At 41.0% G+C, this 19661-nt stretch overlaps 1 protein-coding gene across 1 annotated transcript; it reads left to right on the top strand.

Annotated features, from left to right (window-relative positions):
• Nucleotides 1-1342: 1342 nt before the first annotated feature.
• On the top strand, nt 1343-17775 carry gtf2b (general transcription factor IIB). The gene is made up of 7 exons (XM_084313656.1): nt 1343-1372; nt 7078-7190; nt 11467-11600; nt 12835-12981; nt 13313-13442; nt 15774-16055; nt 16718-17775. Exons 1-7 carry the CDS (start codon nt 1356-1358, stop codon nt 16849-16851), a joined length of 957 nt encoding a protein of 318 aa, XP_084169782.1. The 5' UTR covers nt 1343-1355; the 3' UTR covers nt 16852-17775.
• The last annotated feature ends 1886 nt before the right edge of the window (nt 17776-19661 follow it).

Here is a 19661-nt window from a genome sequence, read left to right as displayed (position 1 = left end):
GAGTACAGCAACTTGCAATGGGCCTGGTCTACAAGATACACTACACAACCAAGGTACCCATGTACATGTCGAAATACTTCCCAAAGGTCAGTGAATACCACGACCACAACACCAGAGGGAGTTCCACAAATCATGTTCAACCCAGATTCGGCACAAACAAGGGTCTAAACATGTTTCGCAATTATGCCACATCAATGTGGAACGCCCTACCCACAGCCGTAAAAGAAATGTGAATCACTACCCACTTTCAAAACCGCTCTCAAAGAGCACCTACATGAGGCTGCAATTCGAAACTGGCCCCCATAAATGTACAAACCCACCCTCCCACCCACCCACAACCCCCCCTCCCACCCATATATTATATTATATATTATCTGTTAGGATCTCTGTTTAACAGTACTGTATATTTGCATATCTTGTGTCACAAATGTAAGAGTACTGTATACCTGTATGTCATGTATTGTCATAAATGTCATGATATATATCTGTATGGCCCCCGTAAATGTCCAAACCCCCCCTCCCACCCCCTCCTAATGTACAGTTTCCTCCCCCTCGTATAGTTTCTGTTAGGATCACTGTGTACTGTATATTTGCATATCTTGTATGTCACAAATGTAACAGTACTGTATACCTATATCACTATATGTCATGTATGTCAGAAATGTCATGATATATATCTGTATGTTGCGTATGTCATAAGTGGCATTATGAATTGAAAATGGGGGACCCTGATGTAAACAAGACGAAAGTCTTTCTCTGATCTGCATCCTCTTAACAATTATGTGTATTGAGCTGTACTGTATTGTAACCATTTTGCAATCTGTTAATAAAGTTTTCAATCAATCAATCAATCAATCAATCAATCAATCAATCTGTATCACTGTATTTGTTATGAATTGAAAATGGGGGACCCTGATGTAAACAAGACGAAAGTCTTTCTCTGGTCTGCATCCCCTTAACAATTGTGTGTATTGAGCCGTACTGTATTGTACCCATTCTGCAATCTGTTAATAACATTTTCAATCAATCAATCAAACTGTACATACTACAACTCTGATACATCTGATTTGCACTATTACTCAGTCAGTAATAATTCATATATTTTAATCACCTGTACATTGTATATATTACTATTGCACTTTACTGTTACATTTGCACTCTGGTTGGATGGCAAACTTATTGTCGTTGTACTGTACTTGAGCTGTATGATGACTCTACGCGTTGTGTATTAGCTGTAGTTTGGTCTCTCTGTCGTTCCGTCTTCACGTGGTCACGTGGTCACGCGGTAGTAGAAAAATCTATAAATAGAGGCGGCGGCCTCCATTGTTTCATTCGCTGGAAAACAGAGGATCGACATGGCGTCTACAAGCCGGTGTGTAGCTCCTATATATCTAAATATAACCTCTCTACTGGGTGTCTTGAATGTGAGCTTTTTGGAAGCCGTTACTTAATTCGACGTGATGGCAGAGAGGTAAACGAGAGTAAAAACAGTGTAAAACGATTGTATTAGACCGTTAGCCGCGGGTTAGTAAGTGAGGAGTTGGTTAGCTTAACATGAGCCTAGTCGACGTTAGCTACCAAGGTTTCCCCAGAATCGACTCGAATCACGCCTGGTTTTACATTTCAGCGTTGACCGGCTTTATCACTTAACATACTCTCTTGTCGGTATTATAAGGTCAAACATGCCTGCCTTTTTCACTCCCAACAGTGTTTTCAACACGACTAGTTGGCGTTAGTTTAGCTATAGCGTTTATGGCTTGCTTTTGGGTTCTCGGGCCCTCGGCTTTGGTATCTCTGTTATAACGTCACTTGGTTTTAGAGTTAAAATGTTATCTGTTCTGTTCGGGTTTTACATTGTCTTTGGATTTAATTATGTAGCTACTAGCTACCCGGCAATCGTTTTTGAATTGCCATTAAACACGCATCGAAATTAAAACCACGGAAGTCACTATGAGATGCTGTCTTTGTTTTTTTTGGGAGTTGGTGGTGGTTAGTGTTTTGGGAGTCGTTTGTGTCTGGTAGTTAGTGTTTTGGGAGTTGTTGTGTCTGGTAGTTAGTGTTTTGGGAGTCGTTTGTGTCTGGTAGTTAGTGTTTTGGGAGTTGTTGTGTCTGGTAGTTAGTGTTTTGGGAGTCGTTTGTGTCTGGTAGTTAGTGTTTTGGGAGTTGTTGTGTCTGGTAGTTAGTGTTTTGGGAGTTGTTTGTGTCTGGTAGTTAGTGTTTTGGGAGTTGTTGTGTCTGGTAGTTAGTGTTTTGGGAGTTGTTTGTCTCTGGTAGTTAGTGTTTTGGGAGTTGTTTGTCTCTGGTAGTTAGTGTTTTGGGAGTTGTTTTGTGTCTGGTAGTTAGTGTTTTGTGTCTGGTGTAGTTAGTGTTTTGGGAGTTGTTTGTGTCTGGTAGTTAGGGTTTTGAGAGTTGTTTGTCTGGTAGTTAGTATTTTGGGAGTTGTTTTATGTCTGGTAGTTAGTGTTTTGGGGAGTTGTTTGTGTCTGGTGGTTAGTGTTTTGGGAGTTGTTTGTGTCTGGTGGTTAGTGTTTTGGGGAGTTGTTTGTGTCTGGTAGTTAGTGTTTTGGGGAGTTGTTTGTGTCTGGTAGTTAGTGTTTTGGGGAGTTGTTTGTGTCTGGTGGTTAGTGTTTTGGGAGTTGTTTGTGTCTGGTAGTTAGTGTTTGGGGAGTTGTTTGTGTCTGGTAATTAGTGTTTTGGGAGTTGTGTGTCTGGTGGTTAGTGTTTTGGGAGTTGTTTGTGTCTGGTAGTTAGTGTTTTGGGGCGTTTGTGTCTGGTGGTTAGTGTTTTGAGAGTTGTTTTGTGTCTGGTAGTTAGTGTTTTGGGAGTTGTTTGTGTCTGGTAGTTAGTGTTTTGGGGAGTTTGTGTCTGGTGGTTAGTGTTTTGGGAGTTGTTTGTGTCAGCGGAGTGTCTACCGTTGGAAGTTGATCTGGATAAATAAAGGTTATGTTCAGGCTGTCCTGGTGCCCTTGGGCCATTTGATGCTGTGCTTTCTGCCACATCATCACTGTTGTGATTTTTGGGTAATGTTTGATTAGATTCAAATGCATTGTCATTTGTGTTGTGTGTGTGCATCTGTTTATGCCTGGAGTAGAGCCAGATTAATAGTGACTTTTTAGGTCTAACATTAGTAGGGGTGGGAATCACCAGAGGTCCCACGATACGATATTATCACTTTAAGTTAAGTCACAATGCGATAGTATTGCCATATATTGCGATAGATCTTTTTCAACTGCAAATTATGTCCCCAATGAAAAACTGGCAACGTCAGTTTTTATCTAAGATAACGTTTTCAATGTTCATCTAACTTAAAGGTGCTATATAGATGACATTCAGCGACAGCCACTAAAGTCCAATGCACACGGCGGGCGATTTTTAAAGCCAGGCGACAGACAGAATTTTATCGCTTCCATTGTTATGAATGACAGAATCCACACAGCAGGTGATTTTCGAGCGACAATCGCGCAGCAACTTCTGTCGCCTGGCTAAATATCGCCTCAATCCAATTTTTCTTTTTGGCAGACAGGCGACACAGCTCAGGACAATGAGGAAGTAACATGACGTCTACATGGTGTATCATTTGTAATATAAATTAATTTATCAATACATTCATTGATCAATAACCTATGTATTATTACCATGCTATTTATGTTAATTATTAATTAACTAAGTTAGTTATTAATTTATATGTGCTGCTTAATATAGCCTACATTAACGAATTTGTCTATTTATCAATACTCATCAATCGACAAGCATGACATTGCATTACTGCTGATCAGCACGCCTTTCAGGTTAACTAGTGGCGGGGGGGGGGGGTTCTCACTTTTTTGCTGCCGGTAGACCATCGCTGTACGACTAGGAAGAGCCGTAGCGTGTCGCGCTAACCCTTCCAGAAGCTTTGTGGTCTGGCTTTGAACTTTCCATAAATCCATTTAGTTAGATCCAGCACTGAATGCATTTTGTGATTATGATACATTTTCGACAACTAATGTTAGTTATTTGCTGGTTGATTCCGGACGTGATGTCGTCACACGAATGCCAGGTTCGCTCAGCCAATAGACTGTTTTATTAGGTTGTAAACAGTCCTGGACGGTGGTGTGGGGTGCTAAGCGATTGTTGTTGACAGCTGATCGCATCGCCAGGCGACGTCGCTCGCCTTCCGTCTGCTTTGGACTTAAGAGTCGCACTAGAACCCCAGCATGTAATTTATTCAATTGGGTGCATTCCACATGGGGAAATGGGAAGTAGGGAGGGGATATATGCACACAAAATGTAAACAACAACATTCATTTTCAACCCTCCAACATCTTTTAAATGAGAAATTAATTAAAAGACGATTACGGTAGGCTACTTTACATAAACATTTTAGCTGCTCTAGCACCTTTTTAAGTGAAAGTATGGGTACCGTCTCAAAATCTTACTCAAGTAAAAGTCACAGTATCTGATAAAAACACACGAGTAAAAGTAAAAAAGTTTCTACTTTTAAATGAAAAATATATATATATTTAGCAAAAATAGAAATCTATACTTGGCATCTACGATATATTGCCACCAAAATATCTCGATACTATGCTGTATGGATTTTCCCCACTTGTAAGCATTAGTGATGTTGACTGACGCGGTGGACAGCGAGGCACAACAACAACATTAATTTATTCACCAACCAAGACTGACTTGGTGTTGATTCAAAATGTTGAATTTCTCAGCAGGCCGAAGTGGAATTTAGAAATTACGACTCATTAATATTTGCTTGAATATGCCCCAGAAGGGGTAGCAGGCGTAAGTAAGTAATATTTGCTTCTTTCCAGAGTGACTGCAGTATCCATCTACAGCCAACATGTAGCACCAGCAGCTTTTACTACAGTATCTAGTACAACCAACATGTAGCACCATGTGGTGGCTAAACTACAACACACATAACATAACGTTACGGTTTGTGTAGGTCAGGGACAGGGTGGTGGCTAAACTACAACAGAACACTCATAACATAATGTTACTGTTAATGTAGGTCAGTCCAGGGTGGTGCCCTGTAATAAGCCACTTAGTGTGGCAGGGCTCTCTGGCTGAGACGGGCAGAAATGATGGTGAATACAAACCGGTCTATTGAAGAGGTGGTAAGATGGTACGAGTCAGAGCGACGCTGTCATGACAAAGACTCCTCAGTGTGTACGGATGGCAGATTTAACCTGTCATGACAAAGACTCCTCAGTGTGTGTACTAGGGGTGGGACGATACATCTATCCAGATCGATACATCAATCTAATTATCAATGATCCAATAGGATCGATGCAACGTAAAAAGATCGGTTCAGGGTGGCACACCACGTAACGCACTGCAGTGCAACGCGGCCGTCCCGGGTTCGACTCCCAGACCCCGGCGACCTTTGCCGCATGTCCTCCCCTCATATCTTCTCTCATTCTTCCTCTCTGCCGGGCTTGTCCAATAAACAATAAAAATCTACCAAAAACAATCTAAAAAAAAAAGATCGGTTCATATCGATACTTTTGATATTTTGAAAATCCTGCGGTGAGTCTCATAATGCATAATAAATGTATACATGATCATGCAACATAAAAACAATTGTCGTAGGAATGGTTTGGGAGAGGGAGGTAGGGAGGGGTTTTAAGTGTGTTGTGAGTTCCAAAAAATGGAACTCAAAGTTTAAAGCTCAATATATCAAAACGTGGCACTTTACATTGAACATGAGGTCTATTTGTATTAAAAACAATTCTTTTTCATTTAAGTGACTGGGAGAGCTCAAAAATAAAAATGTCAAATGTTATTTTTATTGCCTTTTTTAAATGGGCATATATCGTCTTATATCGATCGCAGGCACCTGAATCGAATTGTATCGTGGCAGACTTTGTGATATCGGCAAATAAATATTGTATCGTGACATTGTCCAAAGAATCACTATCGTATTGTGATGAAACTGGTGATTCCCACCCCTAGTGTGTACGGATGGCAGATTTAACCTGTCATGACAAAGACAGATTTAACCTGTGCTGCCGAAGATAATATCATGACACCTGAATTTCCCTAAGGGATCAATAAAGGAATGTCTTATCTAATATTTTCAACCTCCTAACAACAAATATAGGCTGCTCTGGTTACAATAGGTTACACTACTGATGTTCTTTTTTTTTTGTTTTTGATCCACTTTTTCTCCCATTTTTTCTATATTTTCTCCCATCCCAATTTCGTATCATCCAATTCAACCCTCCCCTGTCACGAACGCTGTTTCTTGCCTCCCACAAGCCGGCTGCAGTGAGGACTAAGTCATACATAGCACAAGTCCCCTCCGGTACTTGAGGTAACAGCAGTCGCATCTTTTCACCTGCGCAGCTCGATCTCTCAGTGTTCGAGGAGTAACGCGTGGGAGGCTCACGCTGCCCCCGACACTTCCTGATTCTACTGCGCAGGCGCACCAACCGACTTGTAGGAGTCGCTTGTTCACAACGTTCGATCCCCACCCTTCAGTTTTTCCCTCCCCGTAATACGGCCAATGTGTATTACTGCGGACGACCAGCCAAACTGAAAAACAATGTGGAGAGCTGGATTCGAACACGCGAATCCTAGCGTCTCCACACTGGTGGCGAGTGCCTTAGACCACTACACCACCTAGCCGCCCACACTACTGATGTTCTAAAAACACTTACAACACATACTATTGATTTATATATTCATCTCTAAGCATACGGGTGACGGATAGTATACTGGGGAGGGACAGATTCTCACATTTGGTGAAGTAAGAAAATAGGAGTTCTGTGGAAAACCAACACGCCTCCATGTCTCACACAGCAGGTGTTACAGGGCAGGTAGTACCAGGGTTGGGAATCGGTACCTAATGCTAACTCAGTCTGACCCAGTACCTAGCGCTACCTTTAGTCCTTTACTCTCTGTAATAACAACCAATAATCTCAGTTGTAAAAAGATAAGTCTAAACTTCTCTCTTGTTCTTTTTCTCACTCTCTTTCTTACTCTCTTTCTTACTCTCTTTTTCTAACTCTTTCTCTCTCTTTCTCTTTCCCTCTCCTGTTTTATTCCCCTCTCTCTCCTGTTTTATTCCCCTCTCTCTAGTGTGGAGGGCCTGTCCCTACCTAGAGTCCAGTGTCCCAACCACCCAGATGCCCTGCTGGTTGAAGACTACAGAGCTGGAGACATGATCTGTCCAGAGTGCGGCCTGGTAGTAGGTGAGTCTTACTGTCCGAGAGGCACAGGACATATAGACACATTAAGCACAGAACATATACACACATTAAAGGCACAGAACATATAGACTCATTAACCTCTTAAGCCTGAGCGGTCCGTCGGCTGACTGCAAATGACATCACGCCATAAATCCATTTCTAAAGAATGTATGAATTAATGTTGCGTTTCCCCCCCTCAAATGTAGCAAAGAGTAAAGACCCTAACCCTGTCAAAACGGCAGTCAAAGTGTATATTTTCAGCACTACGTTTGTTTACCAATGATTTTAAGTGTTATTAGTGAAATATGAGTTTATAGAAATCTCCGTGTATTGAGTCGGAAAAAGGTGATTATTGGCGCAAGGGCTTGGCGCAACCTAACATGAGTGTAGTCTTTTGGGCTTTTGAATAATAATAAAAAAACTACACTTTCCAGCTCACGCTAGCCCCTGTCAATCAAAATCAAGCATTTTTCCCCCGGGATCATATCGCACGGGTGGAACAAACCTGAACGTTATTGCCATAAAATAGAACGCAGTTAGTTTCTCTACCTTTCTGTGAATGCCTAGCAAAAAACGGCATTGCAATCTGATAAAAAATGGCGGAGCAATTTACATTATAAAAAAACTGTACTTACAGTAGATTTCATTCAAGGTTTTTGCTGCCCTGTCAGGGGCGCCTGGTGGTACTAAATCCAGATTGAACTCCGCCATTGGAAAGGGGAGATTTGGCCCGATCCATAGATGTGTGACTTGGCCATAATAAGGTAATTTATAGGCCTGATATTCTATAATCATATTTCAAATAGCATGTGTCCAGATGGCAGAATTCAGTACTGTATCTACAAAACCTCCTGTTAATTATCTGCCCTTTATTAATTTGCTTAGATGTATTGTACAGGTGATCTTAAGAAGGTGCTGATTGAGCTCAGTGGCAATTTTTCATGTCGGGTCGGGTCAATTTTAGCATAGTGTTATTCACCATCAAAAATCTTAATTTTTTTTATTTCAATTGATATTCTCCTTTGGTTCATTACAATTGACTCAAGCCTAGTAACAGGCACAACATTTCTGACACTAATACATTCCCCGAGATCCATAGATGTCCCTACATACCAAGAACATGCAAATGGGCCTTGTAGAAGTGGAGCAATCTTCCATTTACTTAGGTATGTATTTTTAGGTGAATTTTCAGAAAATATGGCTAGGGCTTAATGTCGCTGGGTTAGAATATATTGATGGTGTTTATATATAGAATATATTCTATAAATATATTTCATATATAATATACTAAAAGGTGTTTGTTACCAAGGTGCCACACAAGAAACATCTAACGTCACGGTGACTAAATGCGTCCACATTTTCATAGGATTCTATCACATTTTCATAACAATAGCGAATATTACTTACCCTGCGCCGTTTTCATTAAGGTTTCTTACAAATAATAATAATAATGGATTCAATTTGTACCGCACTTTATATTCGCGAGAATCTCAGAGTGCTACAGGAGATATAGACAAAAAGTTTAATGAATAAAAACAATTAAAAAGACTAAATCAGTGAAATGGAAGAACATAAGAGTAAAATAAACGATAAATTAACGATGTTTTATTTGTCCTAATATATGTGGATAACATTTAAAATCTTAAATTTACAATTAAACCATTTTGTTTCCCTTAGACAACAAACATAATGCTAATGATGCACTTTTGTTAAGATAATTAGTTTACCATTCACGGTCACTACTGAGGTCGCATTAATAGTTTACCGCTGTTCAGATCGCGTCAAAGAATAGACGTGTCCCAGTGACCTGTGACCTGTGCTAAAGGTCTTGGGAAATGTATTCATGTAGTTTTCAACATTTTCACCTTTTTAATTTTAAACCAATGCTGCCATCTACTGACAACAAAGTGTTGTGTATCGTCAACTTGAGAGGCACTTCCGTAAACACCATCGCTCAAAACCCATTCTAGAGATTCCCACTTTTTACTGGGAACGGGGCGTGGCCGAATTTGGTCCGAGACGATAAGAGTGACTGAGATTGGTCTACGTTCCGTTAATGATAAAAACAGCTCTCAAGACCTTCACAAGAAACATCTAATGATAAAAACAGCTCTCAAGACCTTCACAAGAAACATCTAATGATAAATAACAGAGCTCTCAAGACCTTCACAAGAAACATCTAATGATAAAAACAGAGCTCAAGACCTTCACAAGAAACATCTAATGATAAAAACAGAGCTCTCAACACCTTCACAAGAAACATCTAATGATAAAAACAGAGCTCTCAATACCTTCACAAGAAACATCTAATGATAAATAACAGAGCTCTCAATACCTTCACAAGAAACATCTAATGATAAAAACAGAGCTCTCAATACCTTCACAAGAAACATCTAATGATAAAAACCTTCACTAGAAGTTCAAGTTTGTTTTTATTTGTCAAAACAAAATACAGGATACTTTATAATGAAATGCTTGTTTCTTATGAGCCCCTGAGAGTGTGCTACATACAGTAAAGAGAAAGTAAGTAAATAAAATTAAGAAGTAAAAAGTAGGTCAAGTCTATATACATATATAGTATAATACAGAGTAAAATGTGTGAGGTAGATACCAGTGAGGTAGGATGCAGAGGTACAAAACTTGGGGTAGGGTGCAAATGAGGTATCAATGTGGTGCAAATCTCTTTAATAATAGATAAATATAAAGTGTGTGTGCAGTAGGGCTGACCTTCGATTTTCTTTTTTGGAATTCGAGGCTTCGGGGCCGAGATTTGATTTTAATTCGAAGCTTCGGAAAAGAAAAAAAAAATGTTGTGGGACGTGTACAGCACGTTGTTCAACTTTGTCAGTGCTGTAAAGTTTAAACCTTTTTAAATCTTAGACAAACGAAACACTTTGCTTTCATGAAATATTGTAAGCAGTCATTTGAGGCTTTATAAAAGCAGCACAATTAACACAAATCTGTCAGTGCCGAGTCCGACCTCATCTTAAATAACAAACGGCATTGCTTGTTGTAGTTAACAAAGAGAGGCAGAGTTGATTTTGCAAAAAAAAATCATATATATATAATTTCTTTAAATAATCACATTTTATTTTCATATTTGAATCCCATGCCCATCGAAGGAAGCTTCGAAGTATTTAAGACAGCCCTAGTGTGCAGTGTATGTAGAAGAAACATCTAATGATGGTAAAATGTTACCAAGGTGCCACACGGAAACGTCTCATGATGGTAAAAGAGCTATCAAGACCTTCAGATTGTTGCAAATAATGAAAATGGAATTGGCTACAGACGTATTTCACAACTTATGAATCTTTCAGTAAGCGCCAGTGGGGGCATTATCCTTAAGTGGAAGCAACAAGTATAGCATTCTGGTCTTAATCACATCTACTATAGTAGACAAGTATATAATTCCGGTATTATCACATCTAATACCAGGATACATTTGTCTCTGGTTTCACTTCTGGATTAAAATCCAACTGAAACTCGTGTCTCGTGTCCTATGAAAAATAAATGTTGTTGCAATTCTGTCTCAATGTGTTGATTTATAAATATATTCTAGGGCTGGGTGATATGGCCAAAATGATCAGACTTATTTAATATATTTTGTGTATTAAAAGAAAAAAATATATATATTTAAAATAATTTTATATTTCTTTAATATCATTTTTCAATTCAATAATATATATTTTATATTTATCAACTCAAATACTGCTGCAAGGAATTTCTTTTGTTTAATAAAAAAAATATAACTTTATAAAAAAAATCCATAGCTTTGCGTAGATCCAAGATGGAATACCTTCATATTTGGTGTACCTCCCAGCCCTAATATATTGTAGTGATTATAGTATTGCGATAAATGTCAATATATTGAATTGTAACTAGGGATGTTCGATATTGGCTTTTTACCGATATCAGATATACCGATATATTGTCCAACTCTTAATTTCCGATACCGATATATGCAAATAAGAATTTGTTCTTACTTGCTTGCCTGGGTAAATAAAGGTTACCGGTAGATAAATGTAAATTTTTAGTTTTTTTGAAAACCAATAATTTCCGATATAAAATTTGAATGCCAATATCTGCCGATAATATCGGACATCCCTAATTGTAACCCATGTATCTTTATGTATCGTATCTTTTCGGACCCCAGGAAGACTAGCTGGTGCCATTGGCATCAGCTAATGGGGATCCTTTTTAATAAACAAAGTATTGCCAGATTCTTCCCAATGCACAGCCCTTCTAGTCCATTAATGGATGTTCTCTGGACCTTGCTCAGGTGACCGTGTGATCGACGTGGGCTCAGAGTGGAGGACCTTCACCAACGAGAAGGCCACCAAGGATCCTTCCAGAGTGGGAGACGCCCAGAACCCTCTGCTGAACGGAGGAGACCTCACCACCATGATCAGCAAGGTGAAATAATATAGATCAGAACCTCACCACCATGATCACTCAGCAAGGTGAAATACTATAGATCAGAACCTCACCACCATGATCACTCAGCAAGGTGAAATACTATAGATCAGAACCTCACCTCCATGATCACTCAGCAAGGTGAAATACTATAGATCAGAACCTCACCACCATGATCAGCAAGGTGAAATACTATAGATCAGAACCTCACCTCCATGATCACTCAGCAAGGTGAAATACTATAGATCAGAACCTCACCACCATGATCAGCCAGGTGAAATACTATAGATCAGAACCTCACCACCATGATCACTCAGCAAGGTGAAATACTATAGATCAGAACCTCACCACCATGATCAGCAAGGTGAAATACTATAGATCAGCCTCTCCACCATGATCAGCAAGGTGAAATACTATAGATCAGCCTCTCCACCATGATCAGCAAGGTGAAATACTATAGATCAGAATCTCCACCATGATCAGCAAGGTGAAATACTATAGATCAGCCTCTCCACCATGATCAGCAAGGTGAAATACCGTACTATAGATCAGCCTCTCCACCATGATCAGCAAGGTGAAATACTATAGATCAGCCTCTCCACCATGATCGGCAAGATGAAATACTATAGATAGGTTTTTCTTTCCCCGGTTATCTGTTGAAGTCATATTTTTAAGACTTATTTATTTCGTCATAATGTCCTGTGAAAATAATTCCCTCATTTTTATTTGGTTACTAAGTAACTCACATCCATTAAAAGTGCTTGTCTTTACTACTGAAACAGAAATCTATCTCAAAACGTTTGTTGGAATACAGCCTTGGCATTATCTAAAAGATAAAAACAATGGTTTGTGTATTTCCATATTGTGCCAACATGTCCCATATAGCATTCATAGACTATTGATATGTACGGACATGCTTAAGTTGTGGCTAGCTACATGGACCCAAACACTTGAGCCATCCTGGCTGCACCAAAACACTTTTTTACTCAAGAAATCTGCCATTCCATGAGTGGAGAGAGCTGCTGCGGTGCAGACAGAGTGGAGGTAATGTAACGTTAACTATTACAAATGGTAACTGTGGCTGTTTTGATTGAGCATTGAGTACAGATACTATTTGACCAGAATTTATCACATTTGTCCGCGACATTGGGATTTTCCCAGACACGTGGACTAGCATGGAAACTAGGAAACCCTGGAGTAGAGCATGTTGTTAATGGATGTGTTGGTCACACAGGGGACGGGTGCGGCTAGCTTCGATGAGTTTGGCAACTCCAAATACCAGAACCGCCGGACCATGAGCAGCTCGGACCGAGCCATGCTGAACGCCTTCAAGGAGATCACAACCATGGCTGACCGCATCAACCTGCCCAGGAACATTATAGTGAGTTAACAACATCAACCTGCCCAGGAACATTATAGTGAGTTAACAACACACCGCATCAACCTGCCCAGGAACATTATAGTGAGTTAACAACACACCGCATCAACCTGCCCAGGAACATTATAGTGAGTTAACAACATCAACCTGCCCAGGAACATTATAGTGAGTTAACAACACACTGCATCAACCTGCCCAGGAACATTATAGTGAGTTAACAACATCAACCTGCCCAGGAACATTATAGTGAGTTAACAACATCAACCTGCCCAGGAACATTATAGTGAGTAGCATTTACTAGGAGGACTTTCATGATGTTTGTTTCTCCCTGCAGGACAGAACAAATAACTTATTCAAACAAGTTTACGAACAGAAGAGTCTGAAGGGGCGGAGCAATGATGCCATCGCCTCTGCCTGCCTCTACATCGCCTGCCGACAGGAAGGAGTTCCCAGGACATTTAAAGGTCAGAGAATATCAACTGTCACAAAGTGTTGTATAACGTGCATCTCTTACTGACCCCGGCTGTAACAGCGCTACGCTAGCTACATATCACATTCTGTCAACGCTTCACTAGCTACATATCACATTCTGTCAACACTTCACTAGCTACATATCACATTCTGTCAACGCTTCACTAGCTACATATCACATTCTGTCAACACTTCACTAGCTACATATCACATTCTGTCAACACTTCACTAGCTGCATATCACATTCTGTCAACACTTCACTAGCTACATATCACATTCTGTCAACACTTCACTAGCTACATATCACATTCTGTCAACACTTCACTAGCTACATATCACATTCTGTCAACACTTCACTAGCTACATATCACATTCTGTCAACACTTAACTAGCTACATATCACATTCTGTCAACACTTCACTAGCTACATATCACATTCTGTCAACACTTCACTAGCTACATATCACATTCTGTCAACACTTCACTAGCTACATATCACATTCTGTCAACACTTCACTAGCTACATATCACATTCTGTCAACACTTCACTAGCTACATATCACATTCTGTCAACGCTTCACTAGCTACATATCACATTCTGTCAACGCTTCACTAGCTACATATCACATTCTGTCAACGCTTCACTAGCTACATATCACATTCTGTCAACACTTACCTAGCTACATATCACATTCTGTCAACGCTTCACTAGCTACATATCACATTCTGTCAACGCTTTACTAGCTACATATCACATTCTGTCAACACTTCACTAGCTACATATCACATTCTGTCAACGCTTCACTAGCTACATTATCACATTCTGTCAACGCTTCACTAGCTACATATCACATTCTGTCAACGCTTCACTAGCTACATATCACATTCTGTCAACGCTTCACTAGCTACATATCACATTCTGTCAACGCTTCACTAGCTACATCAGGGTTTCCGTTAGAAAAAATTGTTGCCGGTCTCCGTGACCTGCAAGATTTCAATCTACCGGACAAATGAGATTAATTCCGGTCATAGTTTATTGAGCTTTAAAACAATTGATAGGCAGGCAATATAAAGAATGTCATCCTCAAGGCATGTAGATTTATAATATTATTACTTAAAACTAGGCTACTTTTGCGTATACAGTCATTAATTAATATATTCCAAATAAAATAAGTCCCTCGATACTCCGTGCTGCTTCTGACTTGAACTAAAATAGACCGCGTATGTGGGCAGTCGGTCCGACACTAAACAGCAGTCTGTTATAATCACATTTTTATGAGCTAACGAATTCCGTTATATTGGACATTTGTATTAATTATATCAAGCGAAGAACTGAGAAAGCAGAGAGACGGCAACATTATCGTGGTTTGCGTGACGACTCTCTCCACCTCGCAACGACTTATTTGCAAAGAGTATGGCGCTGCAGAGAAGCTGATTTAGCTGTTATTGGCTCTTTTCTGGGAACCGCACAGCAGCGCCCCCCACCCAACATTGGCTGAAAATGGCCAAATTGGAGTACTGCTGGAATACTGCATTGTGCCGTTGCCTCTCTGGCTCTGCAGCTTCACACAAAAGTCCGCACACCAGCACTAAGCTCTCGCCGACAACGTCGTTGTCATTATTAGAAGCAACGAGGAAACAAATGTAATGATCGTTTCGTTCATCGCATAGGCTATTTAATTTTAGCCTATTTTAATACAATTCAAATAATCAAATTGTGCTTAGACTCAGGGAATTATTTTCACCGGACATTAAGACCGGAGATATTAAATAAGTCGGACTTCAACAGATTTTGCCGGTCAAAAACCGGTAATTACCGGCTAACGGAAACGCTGAGCTACATATCACATTATGTGATGCAAGGCTTCTATCCTCATTACAGCCGACCAGTGGGAGGCATAGTCTAGCAACGTTCAAGACGGGAGGGGAGAATTGGAAATACACTTGGTTTTAGCCTGATAGTAGTCTAATATCAACACTTGGTTTTTTAGTCTGAAACCAAACTGAATTCTGAAAACAAACATTTGTTTGTTTCTCTCCCCCTTTGCTCCCCTCTCCCCCTTTGCTCCCCTCTCCTCCTTTGCTCCCTTCTCTCCTCCTTTGCTCCCCTCTCCTCTGCTCCTCTCTCCTCCCCTCTCCTCTGCTCCTCTCTCCCCCTTTGCTCCCCTCTCTCCTCCTTTGCTCCCCTCTCCTCCTTTGCTCCCCTCTCTCCCCCTTTGCTCCCCTCTCTCCCCCTTTGCTCCCCTCTCTCCTCCTTTGCTCCCCTCTCTCCTCCTTTGCTCCCCTCTCCTCTTTTGCTCCTCTCCTCCTTTGCTCCTCTCCAGAGATCTGTGCCGTCTCCCGTATCTCCAAGAAGGAGATCGGCCGCTGCTTCAAGCTGATCCTGAAGGCTCTGGAGACCAGCGTGGACCTCATCACCACGGGCGACTTCATGTCCCGGTTCTGCTCCAACCTGGGTCTGCCCAAGCAGGTCCAGATGGCTGCCACCTACATCGCCAGGAAGGCGGTGGAGCTGGACCTGGTTCCTGGACGCAGCCCCATCTCCGTGGCTGCAGCAGCCATCTACATGGCCTCCCAGGCCTCGGCCGAGAAGAAGACCCAGAAAGGTACAAGGATTTACAATAGAAATTATTTAAAAAATAATAACATTAATTCATCAATTCTGTAGAGATGGATTTATGGGGTGATATCAATCTCTTACCGGACCGCTCGGGCTTAACACATTGAGTGCCACGCCCCTTCCGGGAAGTGACCACTTCCGTGCCGTCCATTAACCCCATGTAAACGTAGTTGTACTTTGTAGACCTAAACCTATATTTTATAGTATAGCTAACATATTCCGGCCGGTTAATGTAGATTAACCTATAATCTATCCATATAACTATGATAACATGTGCAATAATGTTGTGTATATACCATATCTATTCATATTTAGAGTATATAGATTTATCTGTCTGTATATACCTGCATATAATCCTTTTTACATATCTGTAGACTATGTGCCCATATCCCTTACCTACTCCTATCTTATATTATATAAGTATACTTACTACCATAGTGTTTTTATACCTTTATCGATGTACATGCATCTGATTATCATTATTACTCAGTACTGATTGTATATTACTTATTACAGTTGCACTTTACTGTTACATTTGCACTCTGGTTGGATGCCAAACTTATTTTCTTTGTACTGTACTTGTGCTACATGCTGACGATGCATGTGAATGTGCTACATGCTGACGATACATGTGAATGTGTTGCTCAGAGATTGGAGACATTGCTGGAGTGGCGGACGTGACCATCAGACAGTCCTACAGGCTCATCTACCCGCGGGCAGCAGACCTCTTCCCCACAGACTTCAAGTTCGACACACCCGTCGACAAGCTGCCCCAGCTGTGAGACCCTGCCTGCCTGATGACTACGATACCGACACTCTGCTGTACTTAATAAAAAGAATATATTCTCTTTTTTTTTTATTATTATTATTAATATTATTATTGCCACCATGTTTTGTTGGATTTGGAAGGTTTACTATTTCCCTCCTACATGAAGACTTGGCGCCTTTGTCAAGGCACTTTACAGCAGGGTGCAGAGGAGGCCGGACAAAACATTCCAGTGTTTAAAAGCTCCACCAAAACGAACCTTTGACCTTGTTATTCTGCCAAAGCAGACGTCCGGAAGATGTCTCACTATTCCTGTTTTATTATTATTATTATTATTATCAACATGAGCTTTGAGATAAAAGGTGTCGAGATGGAGGACTGCAATCCTAGGACACTGTACCCAAGATGGTTGAAGGAACATCTTTTGTGTCATTATCCCATAGCTGTCAGACATCTCTCGTTATCCCATAGATAGCAGCCAGGCATCTCTCGTTATCCCATAGCAGCCAGGCATCTCTCGTTATCCCATAGCAGCCAGGCATCTCTCGTTATCCCATAGCAGCCAGGCATCTCTCGTCGTTATTGGTGGGTGGGGTTAATATAGGTACAGGAACATGAAGATATCGTCTTTCACAGAATGGTAACCTTAAAGTTGATTTTGGTGGACTTGCCCTTTAAACATCCGATTGCAGACTACAGTATTTCATTTGACTGTATATATCCTGTATATATGTCCAAGTGAGAACATTGTAATTGGTGCTTGCAATTTTAGGCGGGTTTCATATTGTATACATACTTTCTTTTTGTAGGAAATGAAATGATCCGGTTCTATTTTGTTAGCTTGTTTGCATTGTTCTTGGTGAATTGAGAAACTCAAAAAATGCTTTTCAGAAAAGCATGGTAGTGTCATTGATTTAACATTAAAGTTTGTTTACTGAAATACTTGATTTGTCATTGCTTTGATCTTAATGGTTTTACCACGTTCCTTAAACGGATAGTTCACAACCCTGGTCCAGTCTTCTACTTACTAGTGACAACATGATCCATCTGTTAAGGAACCATGCATTTTCTTTATTTTTTTATTTGTTCATTCAATTAAATTAACATTAAAACATTTATCTTTTACAGAACATTTTAACATGTACCCACCTTGGCTAAAGATATTTTCAACCTTATTTCTTCCACTTTTAGAACCTGTAGGACTCTTAATCCCACTGTGTAGATTAGGACCCCCTTAATCCCATGTGTGTAGAACCTGTAGGACCCCCTTACTCCCACTACTGTGTAGAACCCCCTTAATACCGCTGTGTCCTCTAGGGTTCGAGAGACTGAGGAGAGTTGGACACCCATACCCAGCGCTTCCAAGTGTCCCAGGGATGAGACAAGTTGTGTCCTGGTTGCAAAACCAATTTGGACTGTCCCACGATGCTAGTTGGTAGATTTAGTATTTGTTTATTTCTTTTTTTACCCAGGGACTGCACATTAATGAACATATTCAGTTTCCACATCAATGTAAATGTGCCAGATTTGAGCTAATTGGCTAGTTTCCATCTGTAGTCCCTGCCTACCATGCATGTCCTTTAGGGTGTGGGAGGAAACCCACACGAACACAGGGACAACATGCAGACTCTACACAGAAAGGCCCCCTGCTGGGGTTCAAACCCAGGACCTCCTTGCTGTGAGGTAGCAGCGCTAACCACCGTGCCACCCATCATACACAAGTTACTCTTTGACATACATTTAATTAAGTCATGCTTGCAGTAGAGTATACTTTCTTTTTTTTAATCCACTTTTTCTCCCATTTTCTATTTGTCTCCCATCCCAATTTCGTATCATCCAATTCAACCCTCCCCTGTCTCGAACGCTGTTTCTTGCCTCCCACAAGCCGGCTGCAATGTGGACTAAGTCATACATAGCACGAGTCCCCTCCGATACTCGAGGTAACAGCAGTCGCATCTATTCACCTGCGCGGCGCGATCTTTCAGTGCCAGGGGTCTGCGCTTTGGAGGGGCGCCGCCCCCATCCCTTCCTGATTCTACTGCGCAGGCGCACCAACCGACCTGTAGGAGTCGCTGTCCACAACGCCCGATCCCCACCCATCAGTTTCCCACCCCCTAATACTGCCAATGTGTATTAGTACGGACGACCAGCTAAACTGAAAGCAATGTGGAGCGCTGGGCTCGAACAGGCGAACCCAGCGTCTCCAGTATTCGTGGTGAGCGCCTTGCCCACTGCACCACATAGCCGCCCTGCAGTAGAGTATACTGAAGGTTTTTCTTTTTTAGATCAAATAAGATCATAGACAAAAATAAACCAAAGATTACACATGGATACAAAACCAGTTCTTTGCTAGGTTTGATTTCTGCTGAGCAGGAGAGTATCCTCTCCTCTCTGGCTCAGTTTAGTCCTGTGGACAGTTGTCCCCCTATTGTCATCTCTACTGAAGAGGTTCGTCAGGAGTTTAAGCGCATAAAGGTAAACAAGGGCCCCGGGCCTGATGGTATTTATCCACGCACCCTCAAGGTCTGTGCTGACCAGTTGTGCCATGTTTTTCATTCTCTATCTCTGTCTTCATCTGCTCTTCCTGTAATGTGGTTAACATCATGTCTTGTCCCTATTCCTAAAAAGAACAATGTGCGTAATAGCCTCACTAACCTGAGACCTATTGCTCTGACATGACATGTCACATCATCAAATGTTTTGAAAGGGTTGTGCTGGGCCACCTCAGGGAGCAGGTGGCACCTTATTTAGACCCCTTGCAATTTGCATACAGGAAGAGTGTAGGAATCGACGTTGCACTGATTGTTATGTTGCACCAAATGTATA

The sequence above is a fragment of the Notolepis coatsorum genome (assembly GCF_963971535.1).
Source record: "Notolepis coatsorum genome assembly, chromosome: 4".
In the NCBI taxonomy this organism is placed as follows: domain Eukaryota; kingdom Metazoa; phylum Chordata; class Actinopteri; order Aulopiformes; family Paralepididae; genus Notolepis; species Notolepis coatsorum.
Note: the sequence above shows the minus strand (reverse complement) of the source record. Positions and strands in the feature narration are given on the sequence as shown.

Bases quoted from the DNA above. Each gene is read 5' to 3' on its own strand.
- gtf2b (XM_084313656.1), top strand. The intron at 12,982-13,312 runs GTGAGTTAACAA...TTCTCCCTGCAG, and splicing joins ACCTGCCCAGGAACATTATA to GACAGAACAAATAACTTATT. The intron at 13,443-15,773 runs GTCAGAGAATAT...GCTCCTCTCCAG, and splicing joins AGTTCCCAGGACATTTAAAG to AGATCTGTGCCGTCTCCCGT.